This window comes from Pleuronectes platessa, chromosome 17 (assembly GCF_947347685.1).
Source record: "Pleuronectes platessa chromosome 17, fPlePla1.1, whole genome shotgun sequence".
Lineage (NCBI taxonomy): Eukaryota > Metazoa > Chordata > Actinopteri > Pleuronectiformes > Pleuronectidae > Pleuronectes > Pleuronectes platessa.
Genome location: NC_070642.1, coordinates 20820342 through 20846454, shown reverse-complemented (window position 1 = coordinate 20846454; position 26113 = coordinate 20820342). Strand labels below are relative to the sequence as shown.

The 26113-nt window shown below is 42.4% G+C and overlaps 1 protein-coding gene across 1 annotated transcript in view; it reads left to right on the top strand.

The window, feature by feature from the left end:
- LOC128460193 (E3 ubiquitin-protein ligase TRIM9) overlaps positions 1–26113 on the top strand; it is a 42384-nt gene that overhangs the window by 3408 nt on the left and 12863 nt on the right. The window contains exons 2-3 of the mRNA XM_053445266.1: positions 22463–22558; positions 25480–25602. Coding sequence (XP_053301241.1) covers positions 22463–22558; positions 25480–25602 — 219 coding nt within the window. The remainder of the gene's footprint in view (positions 1–22462; positions 22559–25479; positions 25603–26113) is intronic.

The window sequence follows — 26113 nt, the reverse complement described above, 5'->3', positions numbered from 1 at the left end:
GAAGGTTGGAACGTAGATTGACTAGTGAATCAAAAGATCTGCCTTGCAGCTCATCTCCTTCTTCACCACAACACAACCTGCATCACTGCTGAAGCCACATTGTCCATCTCACGCTCCATCTTTCAAGAAGAAGACACTGAGATACTAAAACTCCTTCATCTCAGGGTCCATGATAACCTTTCAGCATCATGTAAATCAAAGGATCTGAGAGGAAACTAGACTTCCGCACTTCCTCCGGGCTCTGATTCTAGCCACGGGGAAATCTGGCCCGGGATAGGAGTCTTCGACCAATCACAGGGCAGATCAGAGAGAGGCTGCTCCTATTGGCTGCTCGGTGCCAGTCCCTGTGGTGGAAAGCCTGCCCTGAATCAATGGCAGAAGATGCCACAGGCAAAGGTCACTATTCCAGCAACTGATCCCACTGAAAAACAACCTAACGGTGGAATTATCGAAACATGAGATACACGATGATACAATGAACGAGCAGAATGTTCAGATGTTTGAAATCAGTCGACTTGTGAAGGAGTCGTTGGCGATCGAAGCCCAAAAGCTGCAGGAAAAGTTGAAATATTTCAAGAGGAAGTTGGAAAATGAAACATATGAATCATGATAAAGAAACGACAGCATGAAATCAGTCGACTGGAGCAAAATATTGTTCCTCCTAGATTCCCCTCGCCTGCCAAACGATGATCAAAGTGATTTTATGATTTAATTAATTTTTTAATGACTCTTTCATTAATAGTAAGGTTAATCCTGCTCCAGGGTTCGATTCAGGTTCACTCTTCTCAGTGTGACCTGATTTATCTGTCTTTTGTAAAAAAGAAATCATCTGTTAAGTGAATGAAATGGAAGATTTTACTAGTTTTTTTGGTATTGTATTATTTTAACTGAAGGAAAACCCAGATTTCATTGCAAAGCATTGCAATGCATTAAATCTTTACACATTTTTAACATTAAACTACCTTTATTAACATATTGATGATAGTGGTTAAAAGAGAACTCCCTGGGGGCAGGAAGGAAAAGGGTTTAAATGAAAACTCTCCTCAGCTGCTGGTCCAGTCAGAGTCTGATATTGTAGAATCCTCGTCTGCTTCCTGTGTTAAATAAAACATTTCATAAGGCCGTCGTCATCTCGCCCGTCCTCACACCCACACCTCACACATGTAAATTAAAAGCCATTTCCGTCCGTGTCCTGCTAAGTGGGTCATTGGGACTAATCTCCACGTCTCTGTCTCTTGGTTTTTGTGAGACTCGACGCCTCCAGCCATCCCATTCATCATTTATCCATCAACACAGACTCTCTCTCTTCTTGTCCTGCTTATCGTTCACCTTTTGTGTGCATGTGTCTTTCTATACCTCCGTCTCTTATCAACGCTCCCTCCTCCCCTTCATTCCCCCCCCCCCCCCCCCCTCTGTGTTCTCCTGCCCTTCCTCCATCTTTCCCCCTATCCCCCTGTCTCATAAATGGACCGTGAAAATCCCATCAGAGTGCAGGAGCGTGAGGGCGTTGATAAGTAATGAGCGAGTGGATGAATAAGAGATGGCCGCCACTTAGTTAATATGGTGTCCTTCTTGTTGAGGGGAGATCGATGCTCGTCTGTCTTCGTCCTCTCGCTCGCGCTCGCACTCGACACGGGCAACAGACGTCACGTTGCCGAGCTGTTGAGTTTCTGAAACGTGGCTCGGTGAGGTCAGTACTGCAGGGCGGGTGTTTGAGGTGTTTTTATGTCTTATCTCACTTCCTCCTTCTCCCAGTCCTCTACGTCTTCTTGCATTTATCGAAAACAAGTTGCCTCTCCTTCTGTGTGCACCTTCTTTTCTCAGGGAAGGACCAGATATGAACAGAAAACTAACAACCGTATTCTGACAGTCAATTAATCAGCAATGATTTGGATAATTTAAAACATACCAAACACTCACTGCTTCCAGCTCCTGGAATGTGTTGGTTTGATGCTTTTCCTGGCTGTTAATGATAGTAAATGGAATATGTTTGGATTTTGAATTGTTGATCTGACGTGAGCTGGAGGAGCAGATCTGAAAGCTGAACAGAATCTGAACGTGAGATCAATAAGTCCTGCTCTCGAACTGAAAGATCAAAAACAAGAAGCTTTGCTGATGAGGTCTCTCAGGAGTCAGAGGATGGTTGGTTAGGTCTGATTGAATTCAGAAGAGCAGTGTCCAACAGGAAGAGTCCAGATAGCTGAGAAATGGACAAAGGGACGAAGACAAAATCTGGAGTTTTAAGGACTTGGGTTTGAGGCTCAGGATTCAACACTCAAAGTTAGACGACTAGCTGGAAGATGTGAGTTCATCCTTGAGAGACCAACTCTATTTGAAAGACCAAAACCCAAACCCTGAGACGTACTGAGGGTCCCCGGAGGGAAGCGGACTTGGTGGCCACTGCAGTGGTTTGAATCCTGTCCGGTTTATCTAAAAGCATCTAAATGGCTCCCCACCACAGAGGGTTACAGGGAAGCTGCTGAGCTGGAAGAACTTTCACTACAGGAAGACACACTGATCCAGTTTCCTCTAATCAGTGGAGCAGAAAACACACTGTCTATTTAAAGCATGTGTGTGCACGTGTGACCCAGCTCCGTGCAGTGAACCGCTCCTGGCTCTGGCTCTGCTCTTAGTTAAATATTAAAATGCACAAATGCAGAGTTGCTGCTTCTGCTGCCGCTGCTGTGAGTGGATCAGTGTTTGCAGAGTCATCGTAATTATATTCATATTTTAGATTTGCAATGGGACAGATATGACTTTTATTTAAACCATAAAGATATAAGAAATATGCAGCATCATTTAAAGTCTTAAGATCAGAGGATGAATCAGAGTAATTCATCCATCAGAGCAGTTTTACAGGACGTCTTCTACGAGGAGGGATGTTCCTGAGTAGGATGTTTAAATCTGAGTGATTTTGAGTCTCTGCTTCCTTTCCCTTCTGATTATGTTCTTTATATTCTGCTGGGGCTTGTTCTCACTATTCTAAAACATGTTAACATTGTTATCTAGTTGTGTAGACAGTGAAACAGCTGTTTCTGTTGCTGCTGTTGTCAGTTTTCTGACGTTCAGCTTTACATACGTCCACATCCACTGTTTCCTATTCTAGTCCCCAGCTCATATTTCTGCGTCTGATTTATAATAAGTCTCACAGGTCATCGGTTTGTTTAGTTGTAGTAATTTTTCCTTCATATTCGAAATCATTGTTTTGTTTCAGTCCCAAGAAATATTTGAATCCAAATGAATCATCACACGTTGATCAAAAGGACTTGGAATTGATATTTAATGATATTAGATGAACCAGTTGTGATGTTTATTGTTGAAATCAAACTTCTAATTGTTCCTGATTGGGTTGAAACATTCGATTTGACTGTGTTTTGAACAAATTGCCACCAGACATTCTCAACCTGTTTATGAGCTCTTCATTCACAATCCAGCCACTCAGGGCATTTCCTACAAAACCTATCTGTTGCAGCACTTTAGCTGAATGGAAACTAATGAATTCTTAGGAGATGAGATGCAGGAAAAAACAACATCTTTGATTTAAGTGATTTGTGAAACTGGGCGATCTCAGATGTTCTGGACCCATTTGGGGAAACATGCGTAATTAGTCGATTTCCAGTGTAATGTCTAGTTTGAGGTTGTGCTGCAGAACAGGGAATTAGGGAGAAGTGGATTCTCAGAGGATGCAATGACACAACCAATAATATGTAAGTGGTAAATTATCACTTGGGATGTTAGTCTCAAATTAAAACGTTAACGCAGTGTGTGTGTGTGTGTGTGTGTGTGTGTGTGTGTGTGTGTGAGCAGCAGAGGAAGGCAGATGGTCAGTGGGTGGGGGTGGGGGGGTCTCTCAATAAAACTGCAGATGATGAAGATTATTTCCGGTGTAGTAACTTGACTCACGGCTGTTACCAGGGTAATAAGAAGGCTGTACACACGTGTTCCCCTGCAACATGTGCAGGACGTCACATGACCCCAGTGGATGTTGGTCACATGATGAAGACCCCGTGGATCATCCTCCTTCTTTTAATTTACCACATCTCGAGTTGGACTTTGATCCACTGAAAGAAACTGAATAACCTGGCTTTGATCAGTCTCCTCTCTGCTGTGGCGTTTACCTACTGTGTCGTGGTTTTGTTAAATCTCTGGATATGAATCATTTACATTCACTGGCAGCGTCGGCTTTGCCAGAATCGTGGGTTTGCCTCTTGTTCCTTCATCTGATATTGACAGTTAACACTTTGTCTCGCTTGTCTCTCGTCCGCCGGGACTCTGACAAAACGATTTGACAAGCATGTTGCTGTCGGTGTGTTGTTGTTGTTGTTGTTGTGAACTGAGCTGCCGTCTATTTCTGCCCATGAAGCTTTTATGTTTAATCCAAAACACGGTCGTACGATGTTTAGAATATCTGAATCAGTTTATATATCTATGTGCCATCCTTTTAAAACTGTATTACTATTTTATATCATGATTATTTTCACATATTTTGATTTATTTGATCTATTTATCTATTTGAATTAGCTTTACAGAATTCACATTGGTGAAAATGAATGTCTTTGGATTTTGGATACTTGGTCAGAACGTCAGCTTTAATTTCTCAGAGGAAATGATAAATCAGTTATTTATTGGAATCCCTGGTGGATCGATCGACCATGAGAAGAACAGCTGCAGCCTGAGTTATTATGAGAGTTGAAATCTATTCTCACACTTCTGTCTCATTTACGACCCCTAACAAAGTCAAGCGAGAGTCTCAGGAACATCAGAGCATTAAACCTTTTATTGTTATAACACAGGTTAGAACTATGAGCCTGGATATGAGCAGAATCTCATTTAAGTGTCTTCTATTATAGAAATAAACAGCTTTTGTTTTCAGTAGATTATTAAATGTTTTTTATCGTTGTATTTGGTGCGATACTATCATTGTGAGGACATTATTTGCTTTTAGGATTTTTTTTAATCAAATTGTAAATCCCTCCATTAACCTTGACAGTCCTCACAGCAGGTGAAGAAGGTGAAGTCAGCTCAGTTGCTGGGGGATGTTGGCGCCGCTGAGTTCTTCTGCTTCCTGCACAACCCCAAAAGGTGACGGACTCTCTTACACAATGAAGCCTTCTTTGGTTTCTCAGGCCGCCCTGTCTCCTTGGGTTTGGGATCAGGGAGAACATTGGAGAGAACCTCTTCCTCAGTGAGCTCAGGTCTGGAAACATAAGGTTTATATATTTGAAAGACCTCATCAGAAGTAATCCTGAACTTCTCCAGATTTTTTAGGAGAACATTCTTCTTCTTCTTCTCCTCCTGGAGCTCGCTGTTAAACTTCTCCTGGTTGGCTGCATGACTTTGGCAGACCTCGTGATAAGAAGCTTTGAGCTTCTCCAGCTCTTCTTGGAGATTGTTGTTCTTCTTCTTCTCCTCCTGGAGCTCGATGTTGAACTTCTCCTGGTTGTTCTCAACTCTTTGCCAGGCCTCTTGACAAGAAGCTTTGAGCTTCTCCAGCTCTTCTTGGAGATTGTTGTTCTTCTTCTTCTCCTCCTGGAGCTCGGTGTTAAACTTCTCCTGGTTGGTTGTATGACTTTCGCAGACCTCGTGATAAGAAGCTTTGAGTTTATCCAGCTCTTCTTGGAGATTGTTGTTCTTCTTCTTCTCCTCCTGGAGCTCGATGTTGAACTTCTCCTGGTTGTTCTCAACTCTTTGCCAGGCCTCTTGACAAGAAGCTTTGAGATTCTCAAGCTCTTCTTGGAGAATGTTCTTCATCCTCTTCTCCTCCTGGAGCACTGTGTTGAACTTCTCCTGTTTGGTTGCATGACTTTGGTAGACCTCCTGATGAGAAGCTTTGAGCTTCTCCAGCTCTTCTTGGAGAAGGTTCTTCATACTCTTCTCCTCCTGGAGCTCGGTTTTCAACTTCTCCTGATTGGTTGCATGACTTTGGTAGACCTCCTGATGAGAAGATTTTAGCTTATCCAGCTCTTCTTGGAGAAGGTTCTTCATACTCTTCTCCTCCTGGAGCTCGGTTTTCAACTTCTCCTGATTGGATGCATGACTTTGGTAGACCTCCTGATGAGAAGATTTTAGCTTATCCAGCTCTTCTTGGAGAAGGTTCTTTTTAGTCTTCTCCTCCTGGAACTCGGTGTCCTTCTTGGCCAGCAGGTCTATGAGGTGCCTTATTTGTTCAGAAATACAAATAGAGTTCTGCAGAATCGTTGCTGGGCCTTGAACAGTCCCCACGTTTTGTTGAAAAAAACCTTCCATCACTAGTTTAATCTATTAGTTTTAAATAGAAAGTTAGAATTATTATGGAGAGATTTCTGAATAAGTTAAAGTTTATTCCCTTAGTCTTATTTTGCTATAAAGGACCTATCAAAGGAACCTCTAAGATAAAGGAGCATGAGCCTTCGATATATAGAACATTGAACGTGTCTTTAATCTTTAACATTAAACGTGTCTGTGATCTTAATGAGTCCTATTCCTTTACATGTATTTTTGGGTCGTTTTATAACCTTTATGTTGTTTTTTATAGGACATAGGCTTTGTTGTGAAAGTAGTCAGCTGCAAATATGACTTGACCTCAAAAAAATTCTAACAAAAGGTTTCTCAGTGGTTTACAGTAGTATCAGATGTACTTAAAAACATACTAAAAGTTTACCAAAGTTTGACTCCAAGAAAGGCCCCATTTTCAAGATGGCCGCCGTCAGGTCCTTTAAAATGACCATTACTCCTTTGTTAACCTCCTAGACCAGGAATACTGGTGCCTGATACATGTTTTGGCCATTTAATATTCTAATTAGCATATTTGCATGATAGATGAGTGAAAACAAGTACATTTATATATTAAAGTAATTGGTTACAAGCATATATATGCGAAAAATAAGTCAAATTCCACTTAAGTAATTGCATATTTCTCTTTTTTCATATTGTTTTGCCTTGTGTTGGTGGTTTCTGTGGTACATAACCATTTTTTTTATTCCAATAAACACTAAACTAATAAGAACTGTGTGGTACTGTAAAAATTAGTCAAAACAGGGCTGCCACGTGAAGGCTCAGTACCGCTAACCCCTTTTCATTTTGTGTGTTTTATTTTTTTATTTTACCTTTTTTATAATGCTTTTTTTTTGTCTTTTGTTTTTTATATATTTTTTAAATACTTTTCTTATTTATACACCTTGCAGTGTTACCTTAATTCACCATTAGTCGTCACACTCTTCCTCCCATTGAGGTTGATTATAGTGATTCTCACAATTCCCAATTTGACATGGTCCACAAGCAGGCATGCATGGTAGTCCATATGCCCTGCAACTGCACCGTTGTGTTTTGCAGGCAGTTGTGCAATTACAGTGTATCATCTGCAGGAGGCTTTCTGGGGCAGCAGTCTTACTAGTCATAACTGGCAGGAATCGGTTGTCCACCAGTTTCCATCCCCAATCCACTGGGTTCAGGTCACCTTCCTTTCCAATCCACACCATGATCTGGAAATAAACCCTTTGGCAGTGGTATTTGGTTGCGGACTCAGTTGGAGGCAGACGTTCTGGGCCAACAAATGATTTGGCAGTGGCGATTTTCTTGCTAAAAAGATTGTAACGCAAAGAGGCAAGTGAATCGCTACTCTTTCCGCCAAACAACACTGCCATTGCCTTGGTCCCATGGTCCTCTATGACATTCCTTGCTTGATGTTTGAGCAGAAACACATTTGCACAGGACTGGATGGTTGACTCGCCATTCACGAGTTTCTGGAATGCTGTCTGTTTGCCAACACTAAAAATGCGTGAAGTTGTATCACATCCTGTGAAGGCGTGAACAAACAGCAACTGGGAACACAAGTCACTATCCAGGACTTGTTTCATCTCACTGATGTTGTACACCTTAGTAGCTTTGGACTTGTCTGAACGAAAATAGAGGCCTCTATTTTTCGTCCCAGCATAGAAGAGGAGAAGAATTAGTAAATCTGTATCCTCCCCTATCAAGGTTGTGGGCTGATGTTCTGAGGCCTTGACTGCAGCTTTGACAATGTCCACGTCTGCGTCACCTGGAGCATTGATAACAGAGCAGCCCTTCTTCTCCAGCTCCTCGGTCATAAGATGGATAAGTCCTTGTTTGTTGCAAGATCTGGAAAGGAAATCATCCTTTCTTCCCACAAAGTCAGTCTCTGCATTGAAGTTAACAATGGGGTGAGTGTTTTCACCACGTCTCTGATGCGTATTGTCTTTGATGGATGGACCTTCTCTATAACCATCAAAAACAACTGTTGCTTTACCGTAAAGGCGTATGGTAAAGTCTGCATATGACTGTGCAATGGCACCGTAACTGTCACCCTTTTTCCATGCCAAGCGGTGAACCAGGGAACCACCATCAAGGACATAATGCTCAGTTGCTGGGATGGAATCCAGGACCGTTTTGTTTGATTTCTTGCTTGAGAACTCAATGATAGCCTGCGCTAGTTGGGGCTTGTTGGCTTTACGGAAGATGTCCCTGCCTTCAAACAGGGCTGCAGGAAATGAGCAGAGCTCATAGCTCATTACATCTTCCAGTGAAAACTGCCCAGTTTTCGACATGATCAGGAACCGTTGGAACAGCAAAGCAGGATCAATGGTTCGGTCTTGGGCAACTTTGACACTGGAGTCATCTGCAAGGGTTTTTGCCAGGTCTTTCCGTTTAAAGGATATTCCAAAAACAGGTTTTCCAATCATCAAGCTATTAAATCCGGTTAGCATCATTAGCATTTGTTTAAAACTCTTGCGTTCAAGTTGACTGATCATCTCAATATCAATGTTTTCCCAGACTTAAAAGTCTTGCACATGCCCCCCCCCCCCCCCCCCCAAAAAAAAACCCATTAAGGTAGGCCTATGTATCGAACTGTGGGTCAAACATTGTGATACAAACCAAATTGTGAGATTGGTGTACCGTTACAGCCCTAGTAATCTCATAAAATCATGTATTCCATAGGTATATAATTATGCCAGGGCAATTTAAACAAGTCCAATGAATTCCTAGACCCAAAAAACATGGGATTAGACACCAAGATTACTTTGCTAGGTAAAAAAATGAAGCAGTTAGGATATTTCAAGGACTTCCTGCCCATCTTGGACGCCATCTTGAAATTTACAACTTTCTAGTGGTCAAACTTTGGTAAACTCTTAGTATGTTACTAAGGACACCTAATACTACAAGAAATAGCTGAGAAACCTTTTGTTAGAATTTTTTTGAGGTTAGGTGTTTTTTTTTCATATATGCAGCCGCCTAAAGGGGAACACAGAGAGTGGGGGAGCACATGCATAAATGGCCGCCAATTCTCTTCTTCCGGAACATTCCATTTATTCCTTGATTTCTTTATTTTTACATGTTTCCTTTCAATAGTCATATTTCATCACAAAATGCAAAAATCTAGATTAATAATCGTGGATTTCGGCACTCCCCTCAATTTATTATTATTCTCATCAAGATCCATAAATTATTCTCTGTGAAATCAGTGAAAATGTAAAATAAATATTTTGACTCACATTGTTTAAGACAATGAAATAAAACTGTGAATCCACAATTACTGCTGGTTGGCAAAGTTTCATAAGAGGTTCAGCAGGTTAAAGCCTCAAAAGCAAATTCAGTTTCGTCACAATGATAAGATGAATCCTTACAATTTCAATAGGGCCTCTTACCATTCGGTGCTCGCCCTAAATAGCTTATTTATGATCAATAACTGATATAATGATGACAATAAGAACATTATTAAAGATGACAGAGATATTCATTTATTATTGTGAGATGTTGGATGTGACGTGGTGGAGGGGGATTTGCAGTCACATTTTTTTATTTTCACTGTATTCACATCTCTTCATGTAAAAAGCACTGGTGTGACCGAGTTAACCAGTAACTGGTCCCAGTTTAAGTTGTGTATTTGAGTTATGTGTTATGGTCCCTTTATGCTGTGCAGCCGGGAACATCCACGTTTTAATGTCGTTACCGAGTCACCTCGTGTGATGTGAGGACCAAACCCTGCACTGACTTTGTTAGTGTCTCTCTATCTACTAATGGATAGATCCTCTGAAAGGGAACTCGGAGCCTGATGAAGATTATTTCCGGTGTAGTAACTTGACTCACGGCTGTTACCAGGGTAATAAGAAGGCTGTACACACGTGTTCCTCTGCAACATGTGCAGGACGTCACATGACACCAGTGGATGTTGGTCACGTGATGAAGACCCTGTGGATCTTCTTCCTTCTTTTCATTTACCACAGCTCGTGTTGGACTTTGATCCACTGAAAGAAACTGAATAACCAGGATTTGATCAGTCTCCTCTCTGCTGTGGCGTTTACCTGCTGTGTCGTGGTTTCGTTAAATCTCTCGTTATGAATCATTTACATTCACCGGCAGCGTCGGCTTTGCCAGAATCGTGGGTTTGCCTCTTGTTCCTTCATCTGATATTGACAGTTAACACTTTGTCTCGCTTGTCTCTCGTCCGCCGGGACTCTGACAAAACGATTTGACAAGCATGTTGCTGTCGGTGTGTTGTTGTTGTTGTTGTTGTGAACTGAGCTGCCGTCTATTTCTGCCCATGGAGCTTTTATGTTTAATCCAAAACACGGTCATAGGATGTTTAGAATATCTGAATCAGTTTATATATCTATGTGCCATCCTTTTAAAACTGTATTACTATTTTATATTATGATTATTTTCACATATTTTAATTTATTTGATCTATTTATCTATTTGAATTAGCTTTACAGAATTCACATTGGTGAAAATGAATGTCTTTGGATTTTGGATACTTGGTCAGAACGTCAGCTTTAATTTCTCAGAGGAAATGATAAATCAGTTATTTGTTGGAATCCCTGGTGGATCGATCGACCATGAGAAGAACAGCTGCAGCCTGAGTTATTATGAGAGTTGAAATCTATTCTCACACTTCTGTCTCATTTACGACCCCTAACAAAGCCAAGCTAGAGTCTCAGGAACATCAGAGCATTAAACCTTTTTTATTGTTATAACACAGGTTAGAACTATGAGCCTGGATATGAGCAGAATCTCATTTAAGTGTCTTCTATTATAGAAATAAACAGCTTGTGTTTTCAGTAGATTATTAAATGTTTTTTTATCGTTTTATTTGGTGCGATACAATCATTGTGAGGACATTATTTGTTTTTAGGATTTTTTTTAATCAAATTGTAAATCCCTCCATTAACCTTGACAGTCCTCACAGCAGGTGAAGAAGGTGAAGTCAGCTCAGTTGCTGGGGGATGTTGGCGCCGCTGACTTCTTCTGCTTCCTGCACAACCCCAAAAGGTGACGGACTCTCTTACACAATGAAGCCTTCTTTGGTTTCTCAGGCCGCCCTGTCTCCTTGGGTTTGGGATCAGGGAGAACATTGGAGAGAACCTCTTCCTCAGTGAGCTCAGGTCTGGAAACATAAGGTTTATATCTTTGAAAGACCTCATCAGAAGTAATCCTGAACTTCTCCAGATTTTTTAAGAGAACATTGTTCTTCTTCTTCTCCTCCTGGAGCTCGCTGTTAAACTTCTCCTGGTTGGTTGCATGACTTTGGCAGACCTCGTGATAAGAAGCTTTGAGCTTCTCCAGCTCTTCTTGGAGATTGTTGTTCTTCTTCTTCTCCTCCTGGAGCTCGATGTTGAACTTCTCCTGGTTGTTCTCAACTCTTTGCCAGGCCTCTTGACAAGAAGCTTTGAGATTCTCAAGCTCTTCTTGGAGAATGTTCTTCATCCTCTTCTCCTCCTGGAGCTCGGTTTTCAACTTCTCCTGATTGGTTGCATGACTTTGGTAGACCTCCTGATGAGAAGATTTGAGCTTCTCCAGCTCTTCTTGGAGAAGGTTCTTCATACTCTTCTCCTCCTGGAGCTCGGTTTTCAACTTCTCCTGATTGGTTGCATGACTTTGGTAGACCTCCTGATGAGAAGATTTTAGCTTCTCCAGCTCTTCTTGGAGAAGGTTCTTCATACTCTTCTCCTCCTGGAGCTCGGTTTTCAACTTCTCCTGGTTGGTTGTATGACTTTGCCAGACCTTTTGATAAGAAGCTTTGAGCTTCTCCAGCTCTTCTTGGAGAAGGTTCTTTTTAGTCTTCTCCTCCTGGAGCTCGGTTTTCAACTTCTCCTGGTTGGTTGTATGACTTTGCCAGACCTTTTGATAAGAAGATTTGAGCTTCTCCAGCTCTTCTTGGAGAAGGTTCTTCATACTCTTCTCCTCCTGGAGCTCGGTTTTCAACTTCTCCTGATTGGTTGCATGACTTTGGTAGACCTCCTGATGAGAAGATTTTAGCTTATCCAGCTCTTCTTGGAGAAGGTTCTTCATACTCTTCTCCTCCTGGAGCTCGGTTTTCAACTTCTCCTGATTGGTTGCATGACTTTGGTAGACCTCCTGATGAGAAGATTTTAGCTTCTCCAGCTCTTCTTGGAGAAGGTTATTTTTAGTCTTCTCCTCCTGGAACTCGGTGTCCTTCTTGGCCAGCAGGTCTATGAGGTGCCTTATTTGTTCAGAAATACAAATAGAATTCTGCAGAATCGTTGCTGGGCCTTGAACAGTCCCCACGTTTTGTTGAAAAAAACCTTCCATCACTAGTTTAATCTATTAGTTTTAAATAGAAAGTTAGAATTATTATGGAGAGATTTCTGAATAAGTTAAAATGTATTCCCTTAGTCTTATTTTGCTATAAAGGACCTATCAAAGGAACCTCTAAGATAAAGGAGCATGAGCCTTCGATATATAGAACATTGAACGTGTCTTTAATCTTTAACATTAAACGTGTCTGTGATCTTAATGAGTCCTATTCCTTTACATGTATTTTTGGGTCGTTTTATAACCTTTATGTTGTTTTTTATAGGACATAGGCTTTGTTGTGAAAGGGGAACACAGAGAGTGGGGGAGCACATGCATAAATGGCCGCCAATTCTCTTCTTCCGGAACATTCCATGTATTCCTTGATTTCTTTATTTTTACATGTTTCCTTTCAATAGTCATATTTCATCACAAAATGCAAAAATCTAGATTAATAATCGTGGATCTCGGCACTCCCCTAAATTTATTATTATTCTCATCAAGATCCATAAATTATTCTCTGTGAAATCAGTGAAAATGTAAAATAAATATTTTGACTCACATTGTTTAAGACAATGAAATAAAACTGTGAATCCACAATTACTGCTGGTTGGCAAAGTTTCATAAGAGGTTCAGCAGGTTAAAGCCTCAAAAGCAAATTCAGTTTCGTCACAATGATAAGATGAATCCTTACAATTTCAATAGGGCCTCTTACCATTCGGTGCTCGCCCTAAATAGCTTATTTATGATCAATAACTGATATTATGATGACAATAAGAACATCAGCCGGGAACATCCACGTTTTAATGTCGTTACCAAGTCACCTCGTGTGATGTGAGGACCAAACCCTGCACCGACTTTGTTAGTGTCTCTCTATCTACTAATGGATAGATCCTCTGAAAGGGAACTCGGAGCCTCGGGTCACATTACCAGAAAGTACACAACACGCTTATCAGCAGAAGACGGAGCTTTCATCTCTGTCACTGGAGCGATTCGGAGGCGGAGCCGAGCGCGGCTGTCGTCATCCCAGATGGAAGCTCGCCGACCATGACAAGTCGTCCTCGCTCTGCTCTGTCCTCAGGCCCAGCGTGCACACACACACACACACACACGCACACACACACACACACACACACACACACACACACACACACACACACATACACATAAAACAAGATGCACAATGCTTGTAAGGACACTCTTGCCTTACATCGTTACTCTGATGCCATGTTTGAAGTCTGATTATAAATTAAAAACCTATTAACCTTAATTATGTCCCAGATTTTTCTCCTATTAAAACTGATATTCTATTTATTTCCGTCTCAGCGTCTTATTCATGGCAGCACGTTGTCTTTATTCAGGTTCCAGCCGCCTTTCTATATAAAGTATTTACTCAATGTAAAAATATGGCTTAGAAGAAGGAGGAAAAAGGTCAAATCTCACTCATATAAAAAGGAATTCATCAGTTACATATCTTTTACATATATTCATTCATCTGGCAGATGCTTCTCTCTGAAGTCCAGCAGCAACATGCATGAAGCTGCTGCATCTACTAGAACATGCAGGTCCACTCAAAGGGGCTCTGCTCCATGGGAGAGTAACTCAAGGTTCTTTGGAGGCCCCCAGGCAAACTGTAGCAGACGATCAAGCCTTCAACCAAATCTCTAGTACTTAGTGGAAAGCTAGTGGAGTGGGGGGGGGGGGGGTCTCACAAGATTGTCGTAGCTGTGGACTGACGTAATCATCCATCCTCAGGGCCCCCCCCCCCCCTCAGCTGAGGGCTCCAGGCAGCTGCCCACTTTCTCTTTACCTTGTTGCGACACCCTCCATTTAAAATCCCTTTAAGCTGAACCAGTGATGAACCTTCACTCGTGCTCGGCTGTGTTTGAAGATGACGAGTCTGAAAATGGAACAAAATCCTCGAAGGCTCAACGGACTCGTCCTCAGCGTCGCTCGAGGCTGTAACAGCTCGAGGCTGCATCAGCTGCTACCTGCTCCTGAACCACTGGTCACAACGTCAGCCTGGGAGCTGCCCTGTGGGGTATTGTCGGGTTCTGACGCTGTAGAAGATGTGTGGAACGAGCACGGCCACGATTCTGAAATTGGTTGGGTACGGGTTAGGAAGGGGGAATTCTGACTGTCGCCCTAAAACCAAAGATTTAAGCCTCAAACAAAATGTCCACCCTCCAGGTTCTGGTCCCCACACGGGAGACGAGCCCCCAGAGTGAAAAGTGTGTTTGCAGATTTCCATCCTCACAGCGTCACGACTACACAAACACACACAGCGTGACATGTTTTAACTCAAGGCAGTGCTGCTGGACTGGAAGCTCTGGATGTAGGTTAATGCACTTTACTTCACTTTGTCTCCTCGGGCTGCGGCAGACATCCTCTGCAGAGAGGGATTCAGGCTGAGTGTGACTGTGTGTGTGTGTGTGTGTGTGTGTGTGTAGCTGTACCACTATAGTGCAGTGTGTCTGTGTGTGTGTCTGTGTGTGTGTGTGAGAATTTGTGATCTATTTTTGGTAACAAGTCAGAGCTGATGCCAGACCTCTGCGGAGAGTTTGGGCATCCTATAGTGGAACAATGAGCATTGTTACCATGGTTGCAAGCGGCCACTCATTCACCAGTATAGGCCCAGTGAGTGTGTGATGTCCTGTGAGTGTGTGTTGTCTTGTGAGTGTGTGTTGTCTTGTGAGTGTGTGATTGTCCTGTGCACGTGCCAGCGTCTATTTCTCAGCTCCACAAACGTTTTCTTGTCACGTGGGAGCAAAGGAATCTTCACCCAGTAGATTACGCAGTTTCCCATGATAACCAGTAACACATTCATCATCCTCCACGAAGCTAATTTGCACTTGTTTCATGACAATGGCGCCCTCGGCGGTTTACCTGTGCTCTGCATTCATTAGTGTGGAAGATGCCCTGATCAATTATTGAGGAGAGGGACTGCTCCCCTTTGCTCTGCTGCACTTTTGTTGCCTCCCTCTTCTCTGAAGCTACCCCCCCCCCCCCCCCCCCCCCCCCCACCCAACCCTCTCTAGCTGTGACCACTGATCCCAGTCACGGTTTATCTAAGACGAGTGGCAAGGGATTTATTTTGTGCTGGGCGGCAAACTGTGAAACATCTCACCACAGGAGAAGAAGTGTCTTTGATCTTTACTGTGATCCTGCTGCTGATTTACTGATGAACAGGTCAAACTTCACACTCACACAACATGGAGGGCAGCCACAGTCAGGTGAAAAGTTTACGACTCGGTCACACGCGTCGACTCTCGGGTGTGAAATACGTTTGCAAATCAATATCTGCACCGACAGGAGAGTAAATTAACACTTCCTCTCTGCACGGCAGCACCGGACACGTTCGGGCGCTGAACCTCGCACCATAAATATTGATGGTTTGTATATTGATGCTGAAAAGGCTCCATGCAGCAGTTTTCACTGAGTTGAAGCTCAGCTCCACACACTGGTTCTGTTCTCTGGTCATTTTACACTTTGGGTCAGATTGTTTATTTATTAAAGCTTTAGAGTTCAGTGAAGCTGTTTCACGATGCAAAACCTGAACCTGAGAATCAGTCATCGTTGACATTGCATCTGCAGAGTTTCATATTGTGTTAATATTGAATATATTGTGCGTTCAAATTGCATCAAATTTGACACTTGCACTTCTTTGGACCCTGAACAATAGACTTCCCAAGAGTGAAGATGATGAGATGGTTGTGGAGATACACGAGCCACACACAGACACACAGATTCATGGAATAAATAGATTTGATCATTTATTACAAAGCTTTTTTAGTAAAAATAAGAGTGATTGTTTGATTAGTGAAGGAAATGTTGATGAACTGTGATGAAATCTCATGTGAATTCAGTCGTATAAAATAATTGTGCTATTTATTTATGGTGTAGTCCGGTTTATATGTGGTATTAAACATTCTGCGATAAATAACACACATAAAGCTGCTGTTGCCTTTTTATTCACTTCTCTCCAGGTAGGACTGAAGCTGTTGTGTAGCACTTCACTGTGTGTTAGTACTTCACTGTGTGTTAGTACTTCGCTGTGTAGCCGAGCAGCAGAGGATTGGTAGATGGTGGGCGAGAGGATGAGGAGGTGGAGGAGGAGGAGGAGGAGGAGGAGGAAGGGGAGAGGAGATTGGTTTTGACCTCCACCAGATGTGAAACACTAATTCTTCAGCACAACTGGCTGATTGTTCTGCTGCAGCCCTTCCATGTTGTGTGTGGATTGTGCACAAAGCTCCAGTTTGAAGATGAACACACGTTTAGATCAGTTTTAATGGGAATTGATGCTTTTGGAAACACAATTATACAAACGTCTGGTGACTAGATGGGATTTTCCGGTGGTCAAGTCTGTTTCTGTGTCTCTCGTGGTGATTTTAATTTTCAGGTGAATGAATGAACGTGATTGTTTCCCATTCCTCTTCAGTTCTTCTCTCCCACAAAGCAGCGCGAGCTATTTCTGTTTAGACCTTTGTGTTTCCACCGGAGCATTCATACGGGAGCAGACTCGTTAAAATATGAAAACACGGAGGAGGAGGATGAGGAGGAGGCAAAAAAATATTATATTTTTACACATCAATGTGGAGTAAGTGTTTGACAGACAGTGAGCGAGCACGATGACGAGCAGAGAGGAGCCTGTGGAGGCGGCTGGAACAGGAAGTGACTCTCACCCTGCAGGCTGCCAGCCCTGCTGTTCGGCTCCGGGTGGTTTCACTGCTTCTTCTCTTTCACTGGATGATGATGATGAGTTTCTCAAGAACTGAGCCGCACGAGAACCAAACGTGCATTTTTCATTTACGGTGCTTGGCTCTGTGTTTACGTCTGAGGACTCAACAGCACAGGGAGGTTCACTCTCTGTCAGGGGGAACTCGGGGGAGAGCTCGGTTACTCGTGCTGAACCCTGCTTACATGTTTTTATATGTCATTAAAGTTTAAAGATATCAGAACCCGTTGAAAACTGCTGTGTGTTGGTGGTGAATGGAAACCAGAGGACGTGAAGGCTTATGAATGTAAACGAGATGGGGGGGGGGGGAAGAGGAGGTGAAGGATTGGGTTCAGCCCCTCCTCCTCCCGCTCCTCTCAATGTCCCATGGGAATAATTTTGACAAGGTCAACGCCACCAGCAGCCAATCACCGGGGTGTCAGCCCAACACAGAAGAGCCGCCTATTGTTCTGCTCTTGTCCACATTTACCATATCCCCCACCACCCCCCCACCCCCTCTCTCCACAAAAACTCACCAACACTGTTTTAAAAGGTCTCTGAAGTATTTTGGACCTCATCTCTCTCCGTCTGGCCGTTATCAGCCGCCTGCTCATTGAAAACCACTGGATCTTCAACCTGAGGTGTTTCCAGCTGTGACCTAAATATAGATGAGCTGCTGGAGCCATGTGAGAATTACACATTCAGTGATAACGTCTGGTGGAAATGATCTTTTAAGTGAAAAGGAAAACAGTTTTTTGATGTGAAAGGAAATAAAAAGATTACTGCAGGATGGGATTACAACTTGAAAGATACTTTTTGTTGTTCTTGTTGCAGTACTTTAATATATTCACTGTGTTTTCACTGACTAGGTCAAATCTACGTAGGCGACAAATTCAAAAAGCTGGTTTCTTGTTTTTTTCGTTTGATGTCCCGGCCGATGTCCTGGTTCCAGTGGACTCCTGCACAGTCGGTTGCTAGAAACTGGAAATGGAGAAGTTGTTATACTAATGGTGATGCTTGTTTTATAAAACAATACGCTGCCAGACTTCAAACTAGAGCGTCACTTTAAAAGACCTCATTTCCCTCTTCCTCTTCTTCTAACTCTTCCTCTTCCTCTCTATTTGATTCATTACCCTCATTGCACCTTATCAGTCTCATCCTCTTTTCTGTGCTCAGTCTGGAGCAGCTGAAAAACTAATGTCATCTTCCCTTTAACATCCATCATCCTTTATGTTAAAGATTAAAACCGCCCTCAGCAGGATTAGCGACTCTATTAACCATATTATCACTGAGTCTTCTTAATGGAGCGGATCTCCACTGGAGGAATCCAAGGTTGGAAAGTCTTTCTCTCCAGACTTCCTCCAGGTTCCTCTCTCCTCCTGACTCTGTTTTCCTGTAGCATCCTGAGATCTGTTGAGCCGAACCTCCATGAATGTCAGCGCTCTCTGTGAATGTCACAGACCGAACAAATAACTCCTGTAATAAGATAATGAGATAATAGCACTTGTCTCTGAGAGGTGTGCTGAAGGGCGCTGACAATGGGGGGGGGGGGGGGGGGGGGGGATATAAATGGCACTCCACCGTCTGCTGGAGTAATAAGGAGAAAGAAAAAGGTCAAGGAGAGAGGAAGAAGAGACACAAAGGAGAAGAGCTTGGATGCTGCTTCAGATGAATTCTGTTAGTTTTCAGTTTCCGTCTCCTCTCCGTGACTTTCCTCTCTCGCTCCACATCTCGTCAGCGTCCCACTGCCCACTGGTCCTGCTCCTGCAGGGCGGACGAGTCACACTTCAACACTGTGCTACAGTTTCCCTGGAGTCTGAGGGTTGACTCATCGGGAGCGCTGCCAAGTTTAGACACGGAAGTGATTCAGCCTGTGGATGAGTGGGACTCTTTGAACTGGTGTCTTCAGGCCTCGAGACAACGAGTCTGAAGGACAAGTTACTTTTCATTGTCGTTGTTGGTGCAGCTCATTTTGGGAGTTGAGCAAATCTCCACAAGATCTACATTTTAAGTTGGATCATCACCAAATATCACACATCAAACATCAGGAAATTGTCAAAAATCCATATTTAAAGTTAAATAAACAAATTCAGATCTGCACCACGATTCAATGGCTTCCTTCTTGGCCCACATCTCTTCTTTATGCCAAGTTTCCTATTTGCATAATCCTGCTGAACGACCAACCAATCAACCCATCAACCAACCAATCAAACCAGCAAACAACCGACCAGATGGACGGGGTGAAAACATAACCTCCTTGGCAGAGCAACACGCTATTTATGGGTTTCAGTGAAACGGATGGGAAGAGATTGGAACAGCAATAAGAGTTTATTGGTTTCTGGCCCTTTTTTTTCCAATAACCAGAAAACACACAAATAATTTTTTTTTCCAATATGTTCATATTTGAAACTCTCTGATCTGCAGCGAGAGCAGATTCAGCCCGGAGACACATTTTGGCAACAAGACGATCTTACTGCAAAATGAATGACTGAGAGAGAATCAGTCACTGTGGAGAGAGCTGTTAGTGATTATGAGAAATAGGTTAATTACTGCAGATTGTGATGAGCTGGGTGTGGAGAGTAAAACCCAGTGTTCCCAGTTGGGAGTTGAACCTTTGCAATTGTTTCTGATATTTTGAGTGAGCCAGACAAATTAGATAAAACTAATATTTATACATTTAAACACAGTGTTCTTGGTTTTGTTTTGTTATTTATATTAGATTTATTGTTGTTTCCTTATTGACCAGGTTTCCCTTGAAAAAGAGTTGTGACCCTTTAGCTGGTTAAATGTGGGACAGAGAGAAAAACTGCATTCTTGGCTCCAACCACCTCTTTGTGTCAAACTCCTCCCTCAAGCTTGTTTCTGCTTTTATGCCTTCCACACAATGCATGCTGGGACATGCTCCACAATGCATGCTGGGACACGCTCCAGCTCCACGCCACACTGACAGAAGAGCGAGTGCTCGGAGAAAATCAATGAAGGAGTAAAAGAGGTGTGTAAGGGAAGCGTCAGACAAGCAGATGGGTGGATGTGGAGATGGAAATGAGGAATCACATTAGAGACGAGGGGGCGGGGCCAGGAGAGCACATGAACGGCTCATCCGTCATCCCCTCGTTAGCATTTTTGGCAAACACACCCACACACAGACACACTTACACACACATACACACACACACACACACACAGACACACACACACACAAAGCTTGCTGGGCCAGATGGCCTCTTGGTGTGGAGCAGGGAGAAGCTCCACAGAAGGGTTGGTTTGATTTGTGAACCATGACCTCCACGCGTCCCTCCTCCTGACTCCGGACAGCGGGGATGGTCCGGGATAAGATCAGTGTGTGTCTGTGTGTGTGTGTGTGATGTGTGGGGGTGGAGTGGTTATTGTGGAGATGTAGAAAGGAGATTATACTTACAGTTCATTGACGTTGTGCTATGGACATTTGATTTCACATATAACTGCAGGACTGGGAGACGGAGGGTTTTTAGATGCACTTATGCATCGTGAATTTAATATTACTCAATGTTTTATGTTTCATTGGCAATACACTTTAACCTGATCTGTACATTTCCTCCATTATTGAATTGAAATGCATATTGCCAAATAAACCACAAAATCCTAATATCTTCAATTCTTCTCCTTGCAATTTAAATAAATTATGTTTATTTCTTCTTTTTACCTTTTAGTTTTCTTCCAGTTGAGCTGGTTCAGTTAAACTAGCTTTATTTTTTATTTTTTTAAATCACTCCTCACAAATGTGAACATTTCTATCCTTTGCTCTCTGATATAAATAAGGAAAACCTGGAAATAAAAGCAGGAACCTCAGGAAGTGAGAGAGCGATTCTCCTTTCACGATATCAAACATTGAGAAGATGTTAAAAATAAACTTGATATTCTTTTTTTTGTCTGAGTGGCTGAGTGTTTGTTCTTTTCCAGCATCACATTTCACAACCAGCAGCTGAGTTTAGAACCAGATCATGACTCTGACCTTTGCCCCTTCTATTGAATACAGCTGTTATTTATGATTAACATAGATTTACATGTTAATATAAACTTCCTTTAGAATGAATATTAGTAAACAGTCTCAAACATGCAGGTGTAGTGGACTCTTATCCTTCCTGTGATTTTCATTGGCTGAGACGAGACCTTTGTAACATGCAGACGAGCTGCGGGGGTTAAACATGTTAATTAACCCGTGTTTATAGTTTGCTCATCTTTAATATCAGTAATTCATTCACGCTCGCAGCTGCAGGACGGAGATAAACCCGACATCAGCTTCCTCTTCATCGTCCTAACTGCTCCTCATCCTCACCGGTGAATTCAGAAGGAGAATAAACCGTTGTATGAAATCTTCCACCGCTCGATTTTAATTCCTGAAAACAAAGTAACGCACAGGATGAGATTATAATGTGGTCAATCAAATTAAAGGCTGGTCTCATCTCATGGGTTATTTCCATCACATCACATCGGGCAGAAGATGCAAACAGCTGCTGACATTTAGAATATTTGACGATGATGAATTCATGTTCTCTATAAAGCTGTTAAATGGAAATTAGAAAAACTGAGTGGAGGGTAAACAGAGACAGATTAACGAGGGTGAAAGAGAGTCAAACACATTAATCCTCAGATTTAAGAACAGGCTGACAAAAGATAATTTATATAATTCATATTAAAGTGACTTTTTTCTGGAAATCTTCTTGCAATTCTTGAATTTTAAATGATTCTGAGGTATTTTACTTTTGATAAATCAGGTTTTGGTGCAAATTGGTGAAAGTTCCACTGCACAAGCTCAACACAGAAATATATTTTTATAAATTTCCCTGACACCAGCGCATCAAGAGTCTAAAAGTTCTTTAAAATAATCGTTTTATCATCATTAATTTCCTCATTTGTTAAATTCTCCCTTTTTGCCTTTCGTCTCATCCAGATCAGTTTCTAATCTAGATTAAGAAACCTAATCCACCGTCATTAAGACAATGCAGCGTTTCAGCCAATGAGAGGAGGCGGCCGTTAATTTGCTTCAGGCCGGGGATCAGTAATCTGAGCATCCAGTGAGAGTCTGTTACATAACCAGCGCATAAGGAAAAGCCTTCCATGGATTACTGCTCCCTGGTTATTTATTGTTTCCTGCTGAAATGTTTTATTTTGATGACGTCAGTGGCTCTAAATGCACAAACCTTAATATTAATGTGTGTTTTTCCTGTTTTGTTGTTGCAGTGTCAGATCTCTCAGGCCCTGAACGGAGTCTCTGACAAGGCTAAAGATGCAAAGGAGTTCCTGATGCAGCTGAAGAACATGCTCCAGCAGATCCAGGTACAGTTCTTCTACTGACACCCACGTCTCCTGAGCAGCCCCGAGTGCCACACACCTGCATACATCTGATGGTCTATGTTCTTCTCTTTGTTTTTCCTCATAAAGCAGCTGGTGTTATTATTCAGATATTCAGGTGTTACAGAGCAACAAGGTCCGTTCAGGGAGGAGGTGGATGGAGACAGTATATATTCAAATGCAGCCTCTGAAGGATGTGGCCCCTAACTTGAGATACTTGTAGGGAAAGAAGCTCCAGAGTTAAAAAGAAAATAATAAACTGGAAGCACAAACAATGGAGATATGAATCCAAACATCCAAATACAGAAAACCAGAGTCCTAACAAGGAGATTACAAATCCTAACAGAGCATGAAAAAGTTCACCAAGTCTCTAAATTCCAACACAAAGTTTCACAAATAAACCCAAAGCACACAACAAGCGTTGAACTCAGGCCAGAATCAGGACAAGAGGCAGGACACAAAGAGGAGGAGGAGAGAAAGAGGAACTCTGCTGCTCCTGGACCGGTTCCCTCAGATTCTCTCTGGTTGTCCAGGAGGAGCACGGTGAGAACCGGGTCTGGATGAGAGGACGGAGATCCGTGACTGATCGGGTTCCTCGACACGTAGACGTCTTTACATAACTTAGAGGAATCTTGTTTGGGAGAAATGGCCGATAATGGACATGAGGCTAAATGAATCAGTCACAGAGGAAGATTTGGACCCGACACACACAGCAGCAGGAAATCCACTGAATCGCTAAAACAAGCTATACCAGTGTGTGTGTGTGTGTGTGTGTGTGTGTGTGTGTGTGTTTCCCCTCTGGCAGCATTACTGTGCAGCTGATCTCTCCCACAGCATCTGCCAGTCATGCACACACACACACACACACACACACACACACACACAAACACACACACAAGCACACACCCACACTGTCTGCTCCGTCATATTGTGTAGGCAGGAGCTTTTTCGAGCCAACATTCAGAGTCTGATCGTAAATGAAGTGGGCTGCATTACAAAATAGAGAAAGACCATCAGGCTCACTTGCTCAGAGAGCATCCAGAGATGGGAGGATGAAGAGAAAGAGAAGTGTGGGAGTCGGGGAATAAAAGAAGAACGCTCATCCTCTTAGAGGTCCGTCCCTCAGCGGAGGAGGCTTGATTGGAAATCGCTGCAATCTAAGACTCTTCATCTCTTCTCTTCATCTCTTCATCATGTGGACGCGGATGAAACGTCCCCGAGTGGATCCTCAACTTCCAGATTCTGCACAGAAACAAAGTGCACTGGGGTTTCCCTTCAGAGAGGCTGCTCAGAGTACTCACCACACTACTACAGCTCACTTTTAAAATACATCATCCTGGTTTTTACATCTACTGTCCACTCTACTCTGGAGTTTCAGTTCCTTAAAGAAATCCCTCGTCTTCCTCTTCAGAGCTGTGGGTTCTCGTTTGTAGTATTTGCTGCTGATGATCACATGGTATATGTTTTCATGTGTTGTAGCCTATAGGATTAAACCATTCTGTGGAAGGAGATCCTCAAAGCACCATACCTAAAAAGACTTAATGTGTTTTTTAACATATTTTATCTGTACATTTTACGTAGCTCTTTTATTTTTCATCCTGTAGAACACATTAAAAGCAAACTGTCAGCTCAGAGGACAAAGTGCACATATTAGTCTGTACAATGACTTAAATGTCCCCAAGCAGATTGAGAGTCTCATGAGGTCGAGGAGAGACCAAGACAAAAGCCAGAGAACAGACAACCTCTCGGATGATGGAAGGAATATGAGTTTTTTTGGGGGGATTCATGTTGAAATGCAGACAGTGGAGTCAGGAGCTGGAATCAGACTCCATCACACAGAGCGACTTGTCCAGGATTAACCGTCTGCTCTGCACGTCTCTGTGCAAATGAAATATGTCAGAGCATAACTCTTAAGCTTGTGGGTGCAGGATCATAACAGATGACCTAGAGCGCCATCACTCAACCTCAGCACATCACAGGTAACAGGGACGCAGTGAATCATCTGCACGGACACTTACAGCTGCTACAAACATTTACTCTTAATATTTGATTTAATGTTTAATTCAATATTAATGCCTTTCTATTTCTTTTCACCCTTTTTGATTTTATATATATACTCATAAACCCAACATAAATAGGCCTAAATAATTGATTAGCAATGCAGCAGAAAAGGCATCAAGCTGTTTTAGCTTTTTTAAAACAGTAAAATAAGGATATTTAAACCAAAGTGTGTATCTACTTATACATGTGTGTATGTGTTGTGTCTATATACAATTATCTATTTAATGTTTTCCTTTATTTCTCCGCTAAGTTTATGTCTTAATTTAATTGTGCTGCTATTTCAGCGAGCAGACATTAGATTGTAAAACCACAAACACAAACCTGTGGCCTGCAGCTTTATCTCTCACAGCTCAGACACTTTCACCAGATTACAGCCATAAAACCACGGCAATAAAAATAAAAACACGTTAAAACCACATTATAATTTCCTCTGTGCTGCACTTTGGTATCGTGACAAACCGCAGCCCACCTTGAAATGATGTCTTTGTGTTATTCTAGTATTAAAGTACATTTCTGACTGTGTGTGTGGGGGGGGGGGGGGGGGGGGGTGAAATGTGTCAGATGCACAGATGGTAAAGTTGCTATTAACTATGTTTTTGTCCAGGTCTGTCATAACAACAATTATTCACATTTTATTCTCACGTTTGTGCAGCCGAGACACAAATAGACTGAAGATCTCACAGATACATGAACACATGAGCTCTGTGCTGCTGAATGAAGCAAACCGCTCCAGCAGATCTATTTCAGGACGCTGGTGATTTGTCTGTTGTGTTGGAGGCAGCGGGGAAACGGATGGTTATCATTTTTTCTGTTTCAGTTATGATTCTTCTTTGTGCTGTGTGCAGGAGGGGGGGGTGGAGTTCGAGGCGTGTCTCGTGGCTCAGTGCGATTCGCTGATCGAGGCGCTGACCAGACAGAAAGCCAAACTGCTCACCAAGGTCACCAAGGAGAAGGAGTACAAGCTGAAGGTGAGGCCCTGTGTGTGTGTCTGTGTGTTTGTGTGTGTGTGCGTGGGTGTGTGTGTGTGTGTGTGTGTGTGGGTGTGTGTGTGTGTCTCCATCAAAATGTGCATCGCTCTGGTTCCATCAGCTGGATTCAGATAAGAAGCATCAAGTTCATTAAAGTCATTGAATCTAAAACGACATTAAACTTGTTGATTTTCTATTAAGCATCATGTGACCTTTCTTGGTGATTGATATTTAAAAAAAACTTTTAAAATAAACGTATCCGTCCTTCCACTCCCATCAATTAGTCTCTGTCTTCCCCATACTGCACTTATACCAATACTACTGCTACAACTACTATTACTACTAATAATAATGGGTGAAATAAACTCATAAACAAAGTTAACATTGTGTTCCAGTAGATTTTAGAAAATAAGCTTCTGAAAACATTGTTTCACCCACTATGAATATTTATCTTAATCATTTAATGTGTCCAACAGTAAATTAAGAAAGAACCATGTGAGAAATAAACATT